The sequence below is a fragment of the Charadrius vociferus genome, unplaced genomic scaffold (genome assembly GCF_000708025.1).
Source record: "Charadrius vociferus isolate BGI_N301 unplaced genomic scaffold, ASM70802v2 scaffold115, whole genome shotgun sequence".
Lineage (NCBI taxonomy): Eukaryota > Metazoa > Chordata > Aves > Charadriiformes > Charadriidae > Charadrius > Charadrius vociferus.
This window is the reverse complement of record NW_009648636.1, coordinates 2,925,038-2,945,661: the sequence shown is the minus strand read 5'-3', so window position 1 is coordinate 2,945,661 and position 20,624 is coordinate 2,925,038. Positions and strand designations below refer to the sequence as shown.

General features: G+C 41.8%; 1 protein-coding gene across 1 annotated transcript in view; it reads right to left on the bottom strand.

Annotated features, from left to right (window-relative positions):
- The window catches only part of SLC6A5 (solute carrier family 6 (neurotransmitter transporter), member 5), a 55,603-nt gene extending 40,427 nt beyond the window's left edge, over positions 1 to 15,176 (bottom strand). The window contains 2 exon segments of the mRNA XM_009886304.1: positions 756 to 914; positions 15,064 to 15,176. Of these exon segments, the coding sequence (XP_009884606.1) occupies positions 756 to 914; positions 15,064 to 15,176 (272 nt within the window).
- Positions 15,177 to 20,624: the final 5,448 nt, after the last annotated feature.

The window sequence follows — 20,624 nt, the reverse complement described above, 5'->3', positions numbered from 1 at the left end:
ACCTCCCCCCTACCACCCTCCCCCCCCCCCGCCCCCGACAGACACCCACGCACTTCCCATCTCTGCGCTAAAATCCCCCGTCTTGGCTACTTTATGGCTGGGTTAAGCATCGCAGCTATTGATCTTAAATCTGCCTCCTTCTCGTTCCTACCCACCGCAAAGTTGGCCTAAAATTGACGGAGACAGACGCAGCAAGAAACTGCCCCCTCTTCTCCCCCCCTCCCCTCGTTTTCTCCCAGGACTTCCAGCCGCAGCCTTCACCACCTCCGCAAGTGCCACGCTCTGAAGTCACAGCTTGTCCCGGGGTCCTCACTTAGAAGAGGAAATCGGCTTGTGTTAAACAAATCTCACAGCACATTAATTCATGCAACCAGCGGAAGGTTTCCTTCTTCTCTCCTCTCCTTGGTCTCACCTTTTTTTTTTTTTTAATTTTTTTTTTGCACGGAGCCTTCCGGCAAATCCAGAGAAAGCCGCTTTGGTGGGGGCTCTCGACAGCAGACGGCCATTTAAACTCTGTTCTCCCTTAAACCTAAAAGGCAAATAAAATGTCAAGGCTCAGGAAGGGTGTGAAGACCTCGGGGAATGCCTCTAAATGCCCAGTTAAGATTGCAATTGAATAGGCTTTTTATTAAAGGTAATTAGATTAGAGAGATGTTAAATGTTAGCTGTGAAATGCACTGATTCAGCCTTGTACCGCGCACTTCGTGGATTTGACTCGCAGTCAAATGTGGTTTTCCTCTGATGGTCAGACTTACGGGTAGGTGACACTGAATTCAGGCAAGTCCCCAGCAAGTACGAAAAGCTCTTTCTGCAGCTCAGGACAGTCTCTTTCGCAGCCCGAGAGATGAGCAAGTCCCCATCGGGTCGCTGAGGGCTGAGGATGCACAGCCGCAAAGCGAACCTCCAGCTGCTCCCTGGAGAATAAACCAGCGCTTAGAAATCTTGCAGAGAAATTCCAGTTTGGGGTAAACACGGAAACGTTAAGATACATGTAAAAAAAAAAAAAAAAAAAAAGATTATGGCTTTTCTTATAACCAACAATGGTTTTAAACCATTATAATGATTTAACTACAGCAATACAGAATGCAAAGCCAAGAACAATATTCCCTCAGCTGAGTTAGAAATCAAAACCAGCAGAAGCAGGTATTGATAAGCCGCATCTTGCAAAGTGATACTTCACCTTCAATTCCTTGTCTTTCCCTTTTCATCCTGTCTATATACATTAATTTTAATAGCCTTAATTCAACTGAACAGTTTTCCCGTGCAGAGAGCACGAATCCTTTCTTAAGACAAAGGTTCACCTTATCAGGCTGCAATATTTTGCCTCTCTCAGTTAATTAAGTCCAAATAATGAAGGGACTGTAAAATCTTTCAAGTGATAATTACCTGTTATTTTTCTCCTGTGAAATGCCTCAGGCTCACCCTGCTATTTATTAGCTCTACTGTACACTTTCTGATGAGCTTCCAATTGCCTTAACCCGTGGAACTCACTGGATGGCCCTTAGATTTTCAGATAATTGTCAAAGTCTGGTATTCTCCTCGTAAAAAGGAGTCAGTTCCCCGAGAGATTTAACTCCTTCAGTGGAGACCGCTGTAAATAACAGAGAACTAAAGGAAAGGGGGATCAGGTGGGGGGAAAACAGAAGCATCTGGAGGAAATTTCTGCACCACTAGCCAGGCATTTATGCTCCTAACAGCTATTTAACCATACATCCATGTTTCTTCATTTGTCCAGACATTTTCCTTAACCACAGGGCATAATCTCAGTACAGGGCATAATAATCACAGGTTTGAATTTACACTTTGAGATAGAGCAGGGCTTTAAAAAGCAGCACATATTTAATGAAAAATGATAAGGAGATGCTATTTAGAGCTCTAAATATATTTCCATGATTTACCTCTGTACAATCAAATCAGATATTTTTTCCAGTGTCACAGTAAACTCCAGCCCAGTCACTGAACTCAACACTTCTCCCTATTGAGGTAACAGTGTACCTTTCCTCACATTGCAAACAAGATAAAACCACGTCTTTTTGAACTGGTGGTGCTCAAAACTGGATGAAGAGCAGGAAATTGTTCCAGCTGTAGAAATACATAATAAGTAGGGTTAGCACATAGAACAGACAAATAAGCCTCCTTAAATCCGTGCTGGCTCTGTGCAGGGAGAGCTGCAGAAACATGACATAAAGGAGTGCTTTGCAGAGCAATCCCAGTTCTGGATCGCTTTATCTCAGTCTTGGCACAAATCTAAAGGGGGTGACAGAGAGTGGCCGCGGCAACCGTGGGACAGAGGGGCTGGCACAGAAGTGGATCGTGGCTGTGAGAGGAGCCCGGCAGCAGCCCCGATACCAGACACAGGTCAGGGAGACAGGGACAAGGAACTGCACACGGAGGGACATTGAACCCCAGCGCGTTCACAAGGGAGGTTCACCTGCAGAAAGGTGCCTAAACCACCTGCAAGGGGGTTTTGCTGGGCAAGTAGGGGAGTTTTGGACCACACAGACTCATCGTTCAGCTGTGAAGCATCAACTCAGCTAAATTTCAATACTAATAAAGATTAAAACTCTGAACAGCACTACCTGAGAAGAGTAATTCTCCAGAAAGCGATATCTTGGTGGCTTGTTACCGTGTGAACCGCATGGTAACGCAGTAAGGTGACACGCTTACCACACTCAGGTTTGAACCCCTGATCACAAATTTGGAAAGAAAATACTACAAAAATCACAAAACGAGAGAAAGTTGGTTTTCTAGGCAGATGCTCTGGGAGGACACCATGAGCATCACAGAAAATACACCGAATTCTAACAGATTTTAGCACCTTTCACTCACTGCCTGACTCACTTTTGACTGTCGAGTCAAAACCAGTAAGAGTGAAAAATCATGGCGCACACCTCTGTAAGGCTATGGGAGCATTTCCAGGAGGCAGCAACGTTGACTACATGGTCCCATTTTAAGGAAAAAAAAAAAAAAACCTAAAAAACTTACTAATGTAACTACTTCAGTATTCTGCAAGGCAAGTAATGATAATCATCTGAATTTCTGACTGGGGGAAAAAAAAAAAAGAAAAGCAAGACTTAAACTTTTTCTGTGGTCTCTCATAGGAAGTTCTTGGTTTGCGTAAAGCCGAGTGCTCTGCGTTTATTTTTTTTCCTCTTTCGCTATAAAAGGGGAAATCCCCCAATACATAGTGAATTGGATATGGTGATTGTCACAGAGACAACAAAACTGTGTTTCCTCTGTCAGCACAAAACCACCCCACACTTCATCTTACAGAGTGCCAGATGAAGAAACCCATCTGTTCGGGGTTGATGAGTCAACCTAGTGGTGGGATGTAAATCTGAATCAGCGAGTGGTTTGTAGGACATCTGCAGGAGCAGTCAAGTTTTAAGGTTAAAATCTAACTTTATTTTGGCTGAAGAGTAAATGCTAGGGGCAAATTTTCAGCTACAGCTTCTCTGACCAGGACACCCATTTTTGGAGGATATTAATAATGACTCCCTTTCCTGAACCAAACTGGTCCTAGCGTACTTGGAACAGCTCTGTGGGAATATACCGGTGGGAATGCTTCACCTAATCGCATCCTCCTTTGCAGACTCCCAGTGTAGACCCAGACAGAGTCCCTATTCTGGGGTCTAAGCGTTGGGTATGCCAACACGGTGGCAGCTGGGAACTACCCTGTGGTTGAGGAACAGAAGATCGGGATATATTACCACTTTTCAGCTCCATTACACCATCAGATGGCTCAAAGGGGCTGGCATCACAGCAGAGAATCTGGCGTACAGCTTGTACGCGTGTGGCTGTTATTCAAAGCCTTCTCAGCTGTTAGTCAAAGCTACATAATCCCGTAATGTCTGCACTTCACCAAGCACAGACATACCCCTGTAATCCCACAGCACTTCTTCTGGTCACGCTGAACTAGGCTTGAATTGTAGCACACCTTCAACTTTAATCCTAAAGACATAACTCCAACAATATTTGCAATAAAAAAAATTACATTACAACTACTATTTACTCCCCAAGACAATCTGTGCATTCCATTTAGGCTTTTGGGTTTAAAACAAAGATGTTGAATTGCTTAAAAATGGTTAGAAAAAGCAAGTAAGCTTCTACCAGTTTACATATTGAAATCAGGTTTAAGCATTCCCTTAAACATAAATCTCCACGTAATCAGGATGACACTGCTCTCCTATGGTTCAAGGTTCATTGTTTAAAGGATCACTTCATTAAATCCTATGGTTCACCTTCTGAAATTCTGGGTAGCTTCAACACTGAGCTCCAAATACACTTAATGCCTTGGTCATATGAAAAATAGAAAAATTCAAGATGATCCACTACCTAAGGTGATGGAAAACTGAAGCCAGACTTCAGTTATCAAGGCCGTTTTCTCATTAAGCTTCCCAGCCCACTCCTACGCTTGTCAGCGAGATGGTAAAAGGTGCGAAAAAAGATCACCAGAGGTATTTCAATAGCCAGTTTCTCCTGAGTATCTTTTCCATTTAATCTTTCTTTACCCTTTCCCAATAAAGCCACGTTTATCTGGGACACTCAGAGAATGTTTTCCCATCACATCGCAAAGAACTTAACAAAATATAGCTAAACACAACAATTTCTCCTCTGCAGCTAAAAAAGCAGACAAACAGCCCCAGCACAGACAGGCAGGGGATGAAACCCAAGGGAGGAACCTACCGAGGATGACGTGAGACTGGAGCTTAGCTCTGCCACAAGCCTCCCAGCTGACCTCAGGTGCATCACTTCAACTGGGAGCTTGAACGAACATGGGCAGTACCCTCAGTTCCCTCTCCTCCCATTCAGCAATATATTCTTCTGAGATCAGGTCTGACTCCAAGGACTGAAACCAGCTTCGTATCCCCTTGTGTGACCTCTCAGCAGAGAGGCTGATAGTCTGAGATAAAAGCATTTATGGAAGTAACTGTAAAATATATTATCCACCTTACGTTTTTGCAAATGCCCGAGTAGAAAGTATTGTCATGCTGGCAGCCAGGATGAAGTTTCACAGGGTTAAAGTTAAAGTTTACCCCTCTCCACTTCTCAAAAAAAACCTCTGCCAAGCCTTAACTCAAAGAAAAATTGGTTCAAAAACATGTCTGTGAATCAGTCCTAATTATATGTTTTCATAGTCTCTATAAATACGACACTGCGATACAACTACGTCTTGAGGCCTTGGTGCAATGGTTAACTCACACTATGCTTTCCAGATTGCATCATACTGCTACAAAACCTTCCTCAAAACTTTAGTGGTTTTAATACCTTGGCCTGAAAAGTCTCCTTTCCAGTCCGGCAATTCATTTATTTCTTGTCCTTTGCACAGAACATCAATTGACTTGGCTTTATTTGCATCGTGCCTTCACTGTAGCATCCCACACTGGCATCAGAGATTAACTCTATGTTCAAAAATAGCTGGATATTATTAGGAAGTGATGTGAATCAGCAAAATCAGAGTTCCTCAGAGTTGCGGGGAAAAAAAAAATAATCTAGTACTCCAGCAGCCAATTCTGTATGGATCCTGAGATCAGGTAATAAATCATTTTCAGTGCAAAGCACAAGACAAAGAGAGTCTCACCTCTGCCTAAGATCCAAAAAAACCCCTTTTCAGTTAATCCTATATGACCTTTACTATCAGAATGTCAGACTTGCCTAACTATTTCATGTTGTACAGCAAGACATCCATGCAAACCTCTCTCCTTCCTCCGGATTTGTTACGTTAACATAATACAGTCACATTTTCAAGGAAAGGTCTCTTCTGCGATGAGAGCATGCTCAGCATGCTTCATGCTCAGCATCTCTCACGAGTATATTTGGGTTCAGGCATTGTCCAGCTGATCGCCCCTCTTCTTCTAAAAAAACCACACCAGTAACGGGGGAAATCTCTGATGACTTTGACGTGTTGTCCTGCCACTGCTCACACGAGACTCCCTTTCTTTAAAAGGTGAAAACATGCAACTGACACAAGCGACATCTGTGCAAAACCAAGAGACACCCAGAAAGCAAGATTTCTCCGTTCAGAACACCCCAAAACACAGGCCCTCAAAGACGCTTATGGATTAATTCTCTGTCATTTATCTGCTATTTTATTTTTTCTCTAGACATTGGGCAACGAGGGAGCAAGCCACTGGTGCACGCACTGGGAATTCCAACTTTTTCTGTCTTGCTGTTAGGGGGAGAAATCTGAGAAGTCTTTTGGGGGCCCTTTTATAGTTTTAGCCCTCAACTGCTAAAGCGTGTCTGCCTGGAGGTCAGGCATGTCCAGGCATGACCCAGACCGTGTACCACAAGCTTTTACACACCGGCTTCTTCACGGTTAGCTTCAGAATAACCCCTCTTCACAACAGGTACTTGTTTGTCACAAAACACTAACTTCATAGAATCATAGAATGGTTAGAGTTGGAAGGGACCTTAAAGATCATCTTGTTCCAACCCCTCTGCCGTGGGCAGGGACACCTCCCTCTAAACAAGGTTGCTCCAGGCCCCATCCACCCTGGCCTTGAACACCTCCAGGGATGGGGCAGCCACCCCCGACATGGGGCTGGATGTTACAACAGTGAAGAAAAACAGCAGAGGAAGGAAACCCATGACCTGTTAAGCAGGAAGTTTTCCTGACTAACTTAACAGCAGACTTCAATAAACCTCATACAACCCCTTATCCTTTCTTGGCTGTGCCCTTACCAGCCGCCATACGGAGCAGCCCAAGCTGGAAAAGCGGATCCGCCTCTCTCAGCCACACCAGGGGAATGCTAAAAAATCTGGTGTGGAAGACGGGAGAGCCTTAGCAAAACCAGCGTACGCGCTGCATGAGAACGGATCACCAGACAGACCCTCAAGGCTGTGGAAACCAGGAATGGAAACAGTCACAGCACAGACTTCACAGCCCCGAGAGGTCCCCGACCCCTCTGCCCCGGCAGCCTCCCCTCCCATCTGAGCAACCCACCGGGGATTCGCTCACGCTTGCAGGATTCAGGCAAAGCCCATCATCGTTGCTCTTCCCACAGCAGCCATAGAAGGTTTCCTTTCTTTTTCAGAGGAGGCTTGTAGGTTTTTTTAAAGTTGTATTTAAAGTTTCCTTTCCCTTCCTCTTCTCTGCCTTGAGGTAGATAACCTCAGTCTATTCATTGCTTCCTCGGCACTGAGCTTTTCCAGGTCTCTGCTTGCTTTTGTTTATCCAAACTTACTGCAACCGTTCCGGCTCTTCCTGAAATATCACGTCCCAAGACGCTTACACATCTCTCGCTACAAACATAACATGAAATACAACTTCTGAAGCATTTCAGGAGTTTTCAAACATGGTTAGAATTTAAACAGTGCTCAGGGGTTTTCACCTAAGTGAGATGCCTATCTGCCTTTGAAATTTTAAAAATCCACCTTACTTCAAAACAAAGCTTTACAATGAAGCTATTTAAATCCAATAAACAAGCTCCCCCTCTAATTAAATTATTTTAGATATTTGCTTTTTTAAAATATGTGCAATAACACATGAGTCTGAAAAACACGATGTCTATTTTCAGTTTGAACTTAGCAGATTTAAAAGCAAATCAGGCGCTGGGTTTTGGGGCAATGGCAGCACGATGCGTTGCCGCTACCAGTTCACATATTGAAATATGCTAAAATGTAACCCAAATCATACGCGTTTGAAGCACGATGCTCATATTTTACGAATATGGTTGCCCTCATTATTACACTTGTCATTTCCCTATAGTCCTATCTTCTGAGGTTTACTTTCTCTATGAGATTTTATTCTAAAGGTTTAGGATCTCGCTTGGTGCTGCGTGTGTGACCATCGCCTTGGTGTGCAATAAAGGGATTGATTTCATCTGTCAGGTACCTCTGCGTGTGCGTTTTCCACTTCAGACGGGGGAAAAGGATAAGGATCATATTACTTGTGAAAGACAACATTCACAAAACCATTTTTTTTTTTTTATACATAATACTTTTCAGAATAGTTTTGGTATTTCAATCCAAACTCCCAATTATTTTGGTGGGAGATACTCCTAACATTTGAATAAATGCCTCAACTAAAAAGCATCATTTCATACATTTTTGTTCCATAACAAGATATGATGAAGGCGTTACAATTACCTTCGGTATCCCTTGCATAGTTTCTAAGGAAACAAGATATCACACCAAATTCTGCTTTGCTGGAGACTGCATACTAAGGACTTTGCTGCAACTTTGCACCTAAGCATCTCCAGAGGTCCTTACTGCAGAATTGGAGCTTTTTGGATTACAGGCTTCAAGTACAGTGGTTCATCGAGTGATGGTATGAAGTCCCACCCCCCGCCCCCCTTTTTTTTTTTTAATTTTTTGTTGGTTAAAGCGTTTTCTCTGCTGCTTTGAGACTAATCTCTCAGTTCTCCTCAGGTTACTTCAAAAAAAAAAAAAAAACCAAAACCAAACCGAAATCAGAGGGAAACCTATAATTCACACACCTGCGTCTCCTGCATTGTGACAAAACCCTCTCTCTCGCAATCATAAACACATTTCCCCTTAGTTGCAATCAGGCAAATAGATAAAAAAGATATATTTAGTAACATGATATGCTTGGAAGAGACTTTTTGATGGCAGCAATACTTGCTTTTCAGTTCTGCCACCTCACCGTGGTGTGGGATCTGGCCAGGTGAGGAGATGAGGTGGGCTGGCTCATTCACTCTGTCACGGTTCCCATCCCCGATGAGGGAATGGCCATGGGGCCATTCAAACTGGGGTCTCGTGCGGTACGGTGAGCTGCATGGTCAAACTCCGCAGACAGTTTACGCCTGCACCAATGTATGCCATATATCCACCTAGACAAACCAATTACTTCAGTGTCAGTATTCTCATCTCTCCTATGTCAGAGGAGATTTTTCAGAGCAGTAGTCGTTACTTTATAGGAATTGTTACAAAACAGACGACACAGAGACATCTTTGATCTAGAGGACAGCTCCTGCCTCTTTCTACCCAATTTGCTCAACTTCGAGCAAGATGTCATTACTCAACTTTGAGCAATAACCTTTAGACAGACAAATGAAATTGATTTTGATGTCTGGAGACTTTAACCTGAAGAATTTCGCAGAACTTGGCCAGATGTCCTTTCTCCAGCTTCCTGCTGGCATTGACAATTATTGGTGGTTTCACTTCAGACATAAAGAAACCAAGTCTGCTTGGTCTGTAGCGAAGAGGCAAATTCCAGGTATCGCACAGCCCTGTTTCTGAGGAAAAGCAAAGAACGCCCAAAGAAAGCAAAGCAGCATACAAACACACGCTTCAACGCAATTTTGATCAGGACAAATAGAATTTGGGAGCGCGTGTCAGATACAGGAAAACCAAAAACAAAACTAAACCAAAACCAGACTGGAAACGAACGTACAGTCCAAGGAGGAGTAGTAAAAAGGTCTGGAAGACAGAACTGCTGCTTCTGCAGGGATGCTCTGGAAACTACCAGCAGCTCATGCTATCAGCTAATGGAGTCAGCAGTGTTCAAACAGGGCTGACCTCACCTCTTAATTTGTGGTTGGTTTTTTTTTTTAATGCAAGCAACATCATCAAGAACTGCGGCAAAACTCAGATTTAGTTACAACAGACAAGAGGACGTGACATATGGCTTTCTCTTGCCTGGGACTGTCCAAAGGGAAGGGGGATACGTGCATGCTCAGAATTTACTTTTGGTGTGATTACTGCTGAACGTACCAAACCCAGAAAGCTCCTGTGTGGAGCAAAAATAGTATTAAGACCTAAGGTAAATTTTTGGATCCCTTTTGAATCCCACCCAAGCAGAAGGAAGCAAGCTAGTGCATCCCACAGTCTAGAGGATGCACTACAAAAAGATTAGGTGTCATCTGCAGGATTTACGGCTGGCCTTTCATCAGATCCACGCATAAACCCCTGTAAAAATCTCCAGGTGATAGCTCATGCTCTCCCTTCTGTTTCCATGCTGCTGAGCATGAAAAATAGCTTCATAGTGTAAGCTGCAACAGGCTGGTAGGGAGGGAAGAGGGAAAAGAAATAAGACTTGTAAAGGCTTCTATGAAGTACAGGAAAACATAATAAGATCTGGTGATGTTTTCTAAAGCCACGCAGAGTTCTAACTTGAAATAATTACTATACCGTGTTCCAGGTAGGTATTTTTATTGCCTTTTATTAACTTTCCATTTCACCTACGTTCTTGCTACCAGCTAGGCTTATGCATCTCTTAATACAGCTTCAGTTCTAGAGAAAAGATAGATTACACTTGGCTAATTCCATCTAAATTTTTATTCTTGATGAAAGTCAGGGAAGAGCAGGTAGAGGTGAGGCACTCCGGAAAGAGACCGTATTTAAAATATTTTATGCAAAAAAGCACATAATAGATCTACCCAGTCCCCTGCTCTCTCTGGTTTTCCACACCACCACCTTTTCAAACAGGCTGGTGAAGTATTGCTTAATGCACAGTGAACATCAAACAAACAAATCAAACAGTGACTCTGGACCATTTCCCCTCCTCCCCCAACCAATGAAAGCTCCACATATCACATCGCATGAAGGCAGATGGGGAAAACGATGTGAAAACATGGGTCCAGAAGAGGCCACAAAAATAATTCGAGGGCTGAAGCCCCTCTGCTGTGAGGACAGGCTGACAGAGTTGGGGTTGTTCAGCCTGGAGAAGAGAAGGCTCCAGGGAGACCTTATTGCCGCCTTTCGGGACGTAAAGGGGACTTACGAGAAAGATGGAGACAAATATTTTAGCAGGGCCAGTTGCAATAGGACAAGGGGTAATGGCTTTAAACCAAGAGAGGGTAGACTCAGACTAGGAACGAGGAAGAATTGTTTTTTACCCTGAGGGTGGTGAAGCACTGGGACAAGTTGCCCAGAGAGGTGGGAGATGCCCCATCCCTGGAGGTGTTCAAGGTCAGGTTGGACGGGGCTCTGAGCAACCTGGTCTGGTTGAAGATGTCCCTTCTCATTGCAGGGAGGGTTGGACTAGATGACCTCTAAAGGTTCCTTCCAACCCAAACTATTCTATGATGTTTCCTCTTCCAAAGGATCAATACAGTTCAGTGTTTTCAAAATATGGCTGGCAACTACAGTATTTGCTGAAAACCAGATTGACTAGCAATGACCTACTGAAAACAAGGTTTACAGTACTGGTAATATATTAGCCGGGCAATGGGAAAGGCTTCCATTTGACTCGCAGTGCTATAACAAGATGTAAAAACACACGAAGTTATTGAAAACATTCAAGCACAGAGTGGTTCCAGAGGAGCAATGGCAGAACTCTGCAAAACCAACCACATCCTGGCAGGCATATGAAAGAGTGGTATTTTAAGCAAAAACCCATTCAACTCCCCTGTAAGTTTATGGAATGCCTTTCCCAACTCGGTAGACTACCAAGACAATTTCTTGCTAGGAAAAAATCTACATGCACAGAGAAAGGGTGAGACTGCTGTGACAGCTCAGCCTTTGCTTGCTTATTCCACTGACCAAAGCAAAGGTTTCGGATGGCAACTCCAAAAGCAGACTACAAGACGATCTTACGGCGTTGATTTTGCTAAGCTTTTCCTGTTGACAGCTCTCTTATCCACTTCCTTCAATAACATCTCAATTACCTCAAAAGTAATTAACTGTCATATGGATGAACAAGTCAGGCATGAAACATCTGATTCACAAAAATTGTTGTGTGTTAAAAGCATAAAATTCCATTAAGGGATGGGCTGAACCACAACCGTAATTCCATGGTACATTCCTTAGCCAGATGCTGCACCTAGGTTTTATTTTAAGACTTGACCACAATAATGGATTAAAAGGCAACCTGAAAGCCATGAAAAACTGAGACTTTACTACTGCCCTTACAGCACACATCATCCGCCTGTGTTTTTTTCATATAGAAAGATGAGAAAAAGTATGACACCTTTTAAATATTAAAACATTGATCAAGTTATTATGAAGAAATAATATTCAGGAAGTCTGTTTTAAAGAAAACAATCATAACATTTCTTTCACTTAAGACACTACAAAGAGGCCTTCACTTAGGCTTTCGGAAAGGCAAACTCTTGCACAAAAATAAATCTCAGTTTCAGTACAGCAATAAAAAAAAGAAAACTACAATCGTCAGTCACTTCAGAAAATTTTGATCACAGGTGAGTGGTTTGATAGTCAAAGGGGCTTGCCATTTTTTCCTCAACATCCTCTATCTCTGCTGGCATTAACCTTCCTTGGCACGTGCATATTTCCACGCAACCACACTCCTTCCATTTTTCTCAGATGGCAGTGTGTTCCCTGCTGCTCTTTGCTGTCGCTTGCAAGTGATGTTTGTTCCTTGTAGGTGACAAGTAAAAAAAGATTGGGGCCACCTATCTCCAGCGAGATCGCACAGTCCAGAGTCATCGTCATCTGGTACCTTAAAGGGGGTCAAAATTCCATGCAAACCAATTGCAAGAGCATTATTTCTACCTCTGGGGACACTACATAATATCTGCTATTGTCTAAGCTACATCTATTTTGGGGTCTACGTAGATACAACAGCTGTGAATGCTCTAAACGCACAGTGCTTCCAAAATTAACATCAACGCATATATTAACAGGAGGCAAAAAAGCGGAGTTTCCTACTGCTTTATCTTCCCAATGTAAGGCTTTGCACCAATTAGCAACCACGCAGCACCGCGCAGCTGCAACAGCTGAGTTGCAGAGAAGTCCTCCTCCTCACATCCAATTTTCCACTTGAGTAGACTTTGTTTCAAGAATGTCTGGTGTTGTGACAGAAGTCAATATTATTAAGAAATTCCCTCTCTTCATCGCTTTTCTCTTTGCATAACTCATCAGAAGGTTTAATCAAAGTTCAATTCTACTTACTGAAATCTACTTGTATTTCAGGCTTAATTACCTAAACCATCGTTACCCAAACTGGATCAACACTCGTTGAGGGAGCTCTCTTTGCGGTACGCGCCACCCAGGACCTGTAGTTCTCCAGTGTGTCTCCCATCAGCTCACCTTTCTCTCCTGCCACCCTGGAGCTCCTTCTTTCCATCCAGGCAGACCGCAACACTCAGGGAAATAGAAGGCAGAAGTAGTTGGTAGTTCTTAGTAAGATTGACTTTTTAATGAACGCTACTGCAAAACAGCAGTACTGGAGAGTGATCCTACTAAAGACCTGAGCAAATATGTATTAATTTGTTTGGATAGTACTGGATGAACTGTCAATTTTATGTTGTGTTTTTTTTTTAAATCTAGGTCACTAAATATATACTGGGAACATCACCTGCTAAAGCAGAAAAAATGTTAAGCCAAGTGGGCTGATACAGAGCACAGATTATATTCGGGTAACATGGCGTTACGTCCATGAGATGGGTTTCCACCAGCAGAAATGTCCCAAATGGGGGTATCTTCTAACTATTCGAATCACCCACATCCTTGTTACTCACTACACATGACTATTGTGTACAGATGTGACCTCTCCCAATTAATGCCAGTCAGTTAGGAAAAATCTATCCCTTATTTTGTATAGACCATAACATGTCTCAAGATGCGAGTGTGCAAATAAAAAATTAAAAAAAAAAAAAGCACCAAGAAAATGGGCATCCCCAGCTTCACCTGTATCTGGAAGAAAAAAAAAATTGGAAAGCCTCTCAATCATGATGTGAAGCAGGATTATTTTAGCATCTGCCAATTGAATCCAATGAGAATAATTTTATTTGGGTTGTAGCTCTCACTTGTGAAGGGCTCACTTCAGTTACTGTGTTTTCCATGGGACATTCTTGCTCTCACTGTTTCCGCTGATGTTTCGAGTAGTACCCAAGTGGAAAATAGAATTAACATGTTGAGTAAGCTTTATTCCTCTTTAATTTGTTATTGCTGTCATTAAGAGTCTTTTATTTTACTTTGCCTCTAATTGTTACAGGAACAGCAATAGCAACATTATAAATCTGTAAGTTGGTTGTTTCATGGTACAGTTTTTCCATGGGGTGAGTCTTTTCCATTTATCACGGAGGAGTGCAGGGAGTGCCGGAATATAGAGGCATTAGTAAGTCAAAGAAACCGAATAATACTCCTGCCATTCAGAAAGGGATATGAATGAAGTTTGTTTCTATTTTGATATATGAGAATTAGCAAAGCAGATAGAAATTGAGAACCAGTTGGTAGACATCAGGGGACAGACTGTTACTCACAGATTCACAAGCTTCTGAAATAGTCTAGTAACAAAATTTAGTTTCTATGTGCACAGTACCTCTGAGTGCTAAGGTTTCTCCTTGCCCCTTCTGTCTTTGCTGCTCAAGAATACCATTAAAAATACTGCTTTTAACTGTGAAGTTAATTACCTACCTATGAATTTTATACAAGGTAAAAAAAAAAACAAAAAAAAACCCCCATCAAACAATATGTGTTTAAATGCTTTAACTAAACCTGGAAAACGGAACCATTTTCAGGTTCCAGTTCAACTGTATAAATGTAACTCAGGCTGACTGCTTTTTAAACCTCTTTAATCATATAAGCCCTTCTGCAAATTTACCGGTAGTGGTCATAACATTTAACGCTAGCTTTTCTTTTGGTTTGTTCCTTGCCTTCTCATATAATACAATATTTGTCTTTTAACTTGGTGTCACTGTTTCACCAGCATTAACATCTGCCAATGCCTGTATAAAGAGAAGAGCATTTATTTCAAGGTTTGGATATTAAGAGATATGCCCACAATTTTATTTTTGGTTGCCTTTGAAAACTCTTAAACACCGTCATTATGCAGATTATCAATGCTGTAGAAGCAGTAGCAAATTGTTCCCCCAAAACCTGGTTTCTAAAAATAAGATCATCATCACTTTGGTCTTCATAGAAGCCTTTTGTTTGAACTCCTGACCTGCCAACTCCCCCTTCCAGTAAGGGTGTGGGCTCTTCCTACATCTTCCAGCAAGTCAGCCGCAGCTAGGCTGTGACACTCAACTAACCTCGGGAAATACACACTTCTGCAATTTTTCCTTCAAATAATTTAGATCAGGGACAGAAAATGTTAAGCGTCATTGCTACAGGGAGCTCCAGGCGCTATTAAACAGAGAGCAGAGAAACATCCTTGAAAGGAAAAACGGTCTTAAAAACTTACGAGCAGCCTACCTTTTATCGTTAGCAGCTATATCTCCCAAACCAGCCTTCCGAATCCTCTGGAGAGCTTTATCTACCTGAGGTTGAGGCTTTGCTTTTATCTGGATCACAGAAGCTGGATCCATCTCATTAGAGCACACCCCACAGGATGGAATTTAGAAGGTCGAACTAAAAATCCTGTTAGAGACCCCAGCACGATGCACACTGAAGGCATCCCGTAATAAAGGGCCAGGAGCTTCCAAGTTTGTCTGTCTTGCTTAGCTGCTCTCTGATGGGTAGAGCCAGGAAAAGTTTTACAGCTTAGCTAGCTTAAACATTTAAAAGCACTGCAGAAGACAAGCATAAAAAGGGGAAACCCCCTGTAGGTCAGCATCAAAATAAGAGGTGGAGCTGTGAGCGCCCACACTCTTTTCAGAGGGGTTATTTATCTTCCAGTACATAGACTTGGGGCACAGATTTGCAAGCAGAAGGCAGAAGCCAACCTTCAGTTTTATCTGAATATTAAAAGAACTTTCACGAATCACGTCACTCAACACCTCTTGCCTAAGTAAAATGTAAATTACATTAGCAAGAATGAAGACTGATAAGTGATAGTTGAGAGCATTCCTCGTGAAAAACGTTAACTATTGGATTAAAGGCTAAAATTTTGTACATTCAATGATCTTCAGAACTCCAGGACTTCATTATTAAGCATACCAAAAACATACTTTCCCAAGCAAACATACAAAAAAATCATTTATAGGCAAACCTGCATTTTTCCTAATTGATTTTCCATTCAATAGAGTAAGTGTAGAAACAATTATGGGATATTAAAGATAATTCAATAGGGTCACAATCATAATAACTATTCTACAAGTGTATTTTAATAGAAAAAATAGTTTATCCACAAAACATTCCGTGAGCACAATATGCATTTACAAACAGCACCATTACTATTTGGTATTTTGGAAATGCATGGTGCAAACTGGAAAATTTCGGTATAGCTCCAGTATGGGTGTGTATATGAGCATATATGGGTGCATATATGAGTATAAATACCGGGAACATACACACATAGACACTTCCATGACACTGCTACTACTTACCACGCAGGTTCCTTGGATGTGCAAATGAAGAATTTTTCCTGTTTGATGATAGTTGCCACCTACAATTTGGGACAGGCAAACTTTCATCCTTCTGGAAGACAGATGTGCTATTACCACCGTGTTTGCCCCTTTACTGTGCGCAAGTTTCACGAAATTAATTTATAAATCGAATTAAGGGTCTGACATACTGCTTATGCCAAAGAAAGGGTTTTTTTCCTTTATGCACATGAAATTACATCGCACACACCTTCAGCAAAGTATCATAATATCATTTCATTTTACTTCATGCATCTGACCGTTGACCTGAAATTACCAATCTTAGTATTAATTTTTTCTTAAAGATACGCATCATAGTCCGAATCAGACTTTTTTTGCATGCTTTAGCACTTCTCAATTAGCAACAACAACTAATTAACGCATTGTCTGTACCTGTCTCCTTGTCTCCGCATGCCCTTTCTGCCCTGCCTGAGCATCAAGCCCACTCTGGGCAGCGCCGACCGCTAAAGCAAAGCTTACGCTCGTCCGTAGTTTGTTGCATCTCTCAAGAATAATCTACATGTTTAACATTTGGAACGAAAGAAGGAGCAGGGAGAAGAGGAGCAGTCTACGACTGGGGACAGATGAGTCACAGCTTTCAGATAACGGGTCATCAGAAATAAGGGAATGCTGTCAGGGCACATTAAAAGAAGCTCAAACAACCCAAAACCCAACAAAACACCCAAAAGAGGAAAAAAAACCCCACCCAAAGGTCAAGGACAAGAGAGACACGCTTTGAAATGGAGCCAACAGCAAGCAGTTCTGTGTATCGTGTCAGCTGAGAAACACACGGGGAAGGAGGAGCAGTGTAAGCAGGACAGCAGCAGCCACCAGCGGGGTTTGCCGTCCGCGGGAAGGAGAGGGAGAAGAGGGGACCGGAGGAAACACATCTCAAAGAAAGGCAGGCAGGTAAATAAAGGCTAAATCTGAATTTCAAAGCTAGCAAGATCTAACCCATAGGATAGACCAATTTGATATTTCTTAGTCAGGAAAACAAAGATGTTGTCACGTAAGGAATTGCTACTAAGAAGATAAATACTTGTGAGGTATTTATTTGACTTATTGATCGTATTTATCTGACAAGTACTGTCAGATGATAAGTGAAATTCAGGCTCTCTACAATTCACTTTTTCCTTTCTTTTCTGAATACAGGAGCGCACAACTAAAGTAGTAAATCTCAGTCTGAAACTAAGACTTTTAACCAATTTTAACAAAATATTTTAAAACTCGATACGTGAACGACTGACAAATGGCTGTTTCAACTACAACCGGGCTGTATCAGCATATCATTAAAGGAATTTAAAGAGGATGTGTAGGGAGCAAATGTCCTTGGCAGTAGAGAAGCAGGTGAGGGTATTGTAACTCCAGGTCAAAGAACACGAGAAGTTGCAGACCTGTGAGCAGAAGGGTGGGAAACGCCAGGGCACGAAGGGTGGGAGACACCGGGGGGACGAAGCACAACTCTGCCTGCGCACATCAACACAACCAAGCAGCAACTGTCACCAGAACCGACACGCAGAGACTACAAACACCCAATACCAACAAACCCGCATGATTCTCATCACCCTCTCTAGGGCAAAAATACCCAAGATAAGGATGATACTGTTTGCTTTTCCACAGCAATGAGCTGCAGCTGTCTCATCAAACAGGTCAGACATCGTCTGCACAAGAACCTGATGACATGACCCGCAATCTGCGTGCAGCAGAGGTAGCTGGAGGACAAGATGTTACCACCACCTAGAGAAAGAGATGTTCTCGTGAACTATGCAGAATGCACAACTTCGCGTTTCCAACCATGGCCACAGGTTTTTTTTGTTTGTTTGTTTGGGTTTTTTTTAGCTCAGTTACAGATTATTTGCACCTTTGGCCACATTGACCCCGTGCCTTAGATTAAAGGAGCAGTATTACTCTCCCACTGGACAAATTCAGGGGTATTTCTACTCAAAGCAGTTACTTTCCACTTTTCTGCCTCTGATTCAATCATTAGAGTGCCTTTAAGAGAGTATTTATTGATCACATTTCCTACAATACTCAACTCTCAGAATTACAATTAGGAAACATAAATAACTGATTGTGCTGTCAGATGAATCCCGCATTATTCAACTACTTGGTTGAGAAAAGCCACCTATAATTGATGGGGTATTTCCACAGGACACTGTGTGACACCAGCTATTAGATCAATTCCCACTCGTGTATTTAAAGTTCTTTGAAACTCCAATGCCTTTATCAAATCACCCTCCTCGGGCTTTACATTAATTAGGGTCATTTCAGGGCATTTTCCTTCTGGTTAAATGATACCAAATCCTCTCTTCTTAATACAGCTTGTTGGTTTGATTTTTTTTGTTTGTTTTGTTTTGTGTGGTTTGCTTTGTTGTTGGGGTTTTTTTGTTGTTTTTGTTGTGTGGTTGTTTGATTGGGGTTTTTTTAATAATAGCTAGGATTTCCTTTTGTTTTACACGCTTTCAACCATTTTCTCACTTATAGTCTCCTGTTACTGAAGGCTACCCAAACTCTGTATAGGCCTTTGCAGTCTTTTTCTTCCTTTCTTGCCTTCTACAGGAATATTTATACAAACATATAATCTCAATTTCTACAAAAGCTGAGGAAGTATTGAAAAATTAAAGTTGGAATGGACCTCGACAAGATCATCTACTCCAACACCAATATCTCAAAGCGTCAGTCACACTAAAAAACGTCAAGCTCCTGCAATCAACTACGGATCAGATGATCAAAATCAGATGCAGATTCTTCCAACTTCTGGTTGCCATGGTACTCAGAAGACCGTATCAGAATTTTGCTGAGTCTGTCAATATCCTGTATTTCTACAGCGCCTTTCGGCAATGGACAAAATTAGCAGTCCATCCTCTAGCCCGTGTATTTACTAATACCGGTAACTCTGTCACAAACTCCATTAATCAGCCTGATGCCAACTGCTGGCATTTCATCTACAAGGTCAATTTTTATACAGAGTTGAACAGTCTTTCGTTTCAGATAACCAGGCTCAAGTATTTTAACAATCAAAGATAATCAATGCATTTTCAAAAGCAATATACCTCACCCAAGCTAGAAGAGTGGCAGCAGATCACCGAGACTTACTTGTCGCTGTAGAACACTCATACTTGCCAGACACTACTGTGGAATAAATCTGGCATCTTTTTTTGTGTGTGCAATTGCCTCGTTTGTTAACCAAATTTTTATAGTAAAGCCGATCCTGAAAACAAAATTCTGAAAAATATGCAGAATTTATAAACTGTGTACAATCTCGCTTGCATAAAATCGAGGCATCTAAAAATCAGCGCAAGCGATGAATTCATACCTACTACTAGGTGAACATAATAGCCAATGTGTCAATATGGGTGGTCAAACCCACATTTAGACCATTAAAATGAGTTAACCAGATGAAGTGCTCAGCACCTGAACATTCTTATTAACACTGCATGTGTGAGCTGAGCTCTTGAACATCTCGATGTTAATCAGGACATTTAAGGGTCTAAAGGTAATTCAGTATTTTCCACAAAGGAAAGAATCCTCACCCCACCCTAGCCACATGGTTCCACAATTAACCTGGATGCAAATTAGTAAGCCACATGGTTACACTGCTTTTACCCTCTCTGTGGAAGATGAAATACAAATCCACAAGTCTGATTTCAGTTGAAAATATAGTAGCACTGTAGCAACTGTCAGTTGCTATTCACCACCCGCTTTAGGAAGGCAAGTGCTGTGCTGCAGGAGAATTTCAGCTTTTGGAACACAAGTTTCCACTTTTCTACCAAATGGACATTACCACTGGTAATACTCTTAAGTTATACGCAAAAGACTAAGTATTTCACTCCATCATACAATTACCTAAACTTTGTTGAGCAGATTGCAAAGGAAAGGATTTCCTTCTTGTCTTAGTCCTTTAAAAAAAGGTCCCAACATTATTTTAAGAGCAGTTCAGAGATTACTAGGCAAAACACTGCCACCTTTGCTTCTTGAAACCATTTTTTAAACCGCTCTCGACACAAATATGCGTATACAATAAAAGCACAGAAATTGCATGGTGTTACACTTAGTTCCAACTCTATTGCAGTTTAAAGTGTTTAAACATCACAACAATCACATCAATCCTTGATTGTCCGTAGTCAGTTTCTGTACGGACCCAAATCCACCCTTCCAGCAACTGCTGCTGTTTGTTCACGGTATTTTTCCTAAATCTGCTAAAATACACTCTGCCATCCACCTATGCTCCAAGAGGCTAGCACAGAAAAAAACTGTAGCCACAAATGAATGAGCCATCACTGGATAGACAGAAGAATTTCCAATTACACAGAAAACAAGGAAACCGGCAACCGCATTATATAACATACTCGGTTCATTTATTGAGATAAATGTAACTGACGTGATACAACTTTTTAATTACAGAAGTGTAATAAAAATAAAGTCTTCGTCGCTGCAATCCTGCAGTTGGAA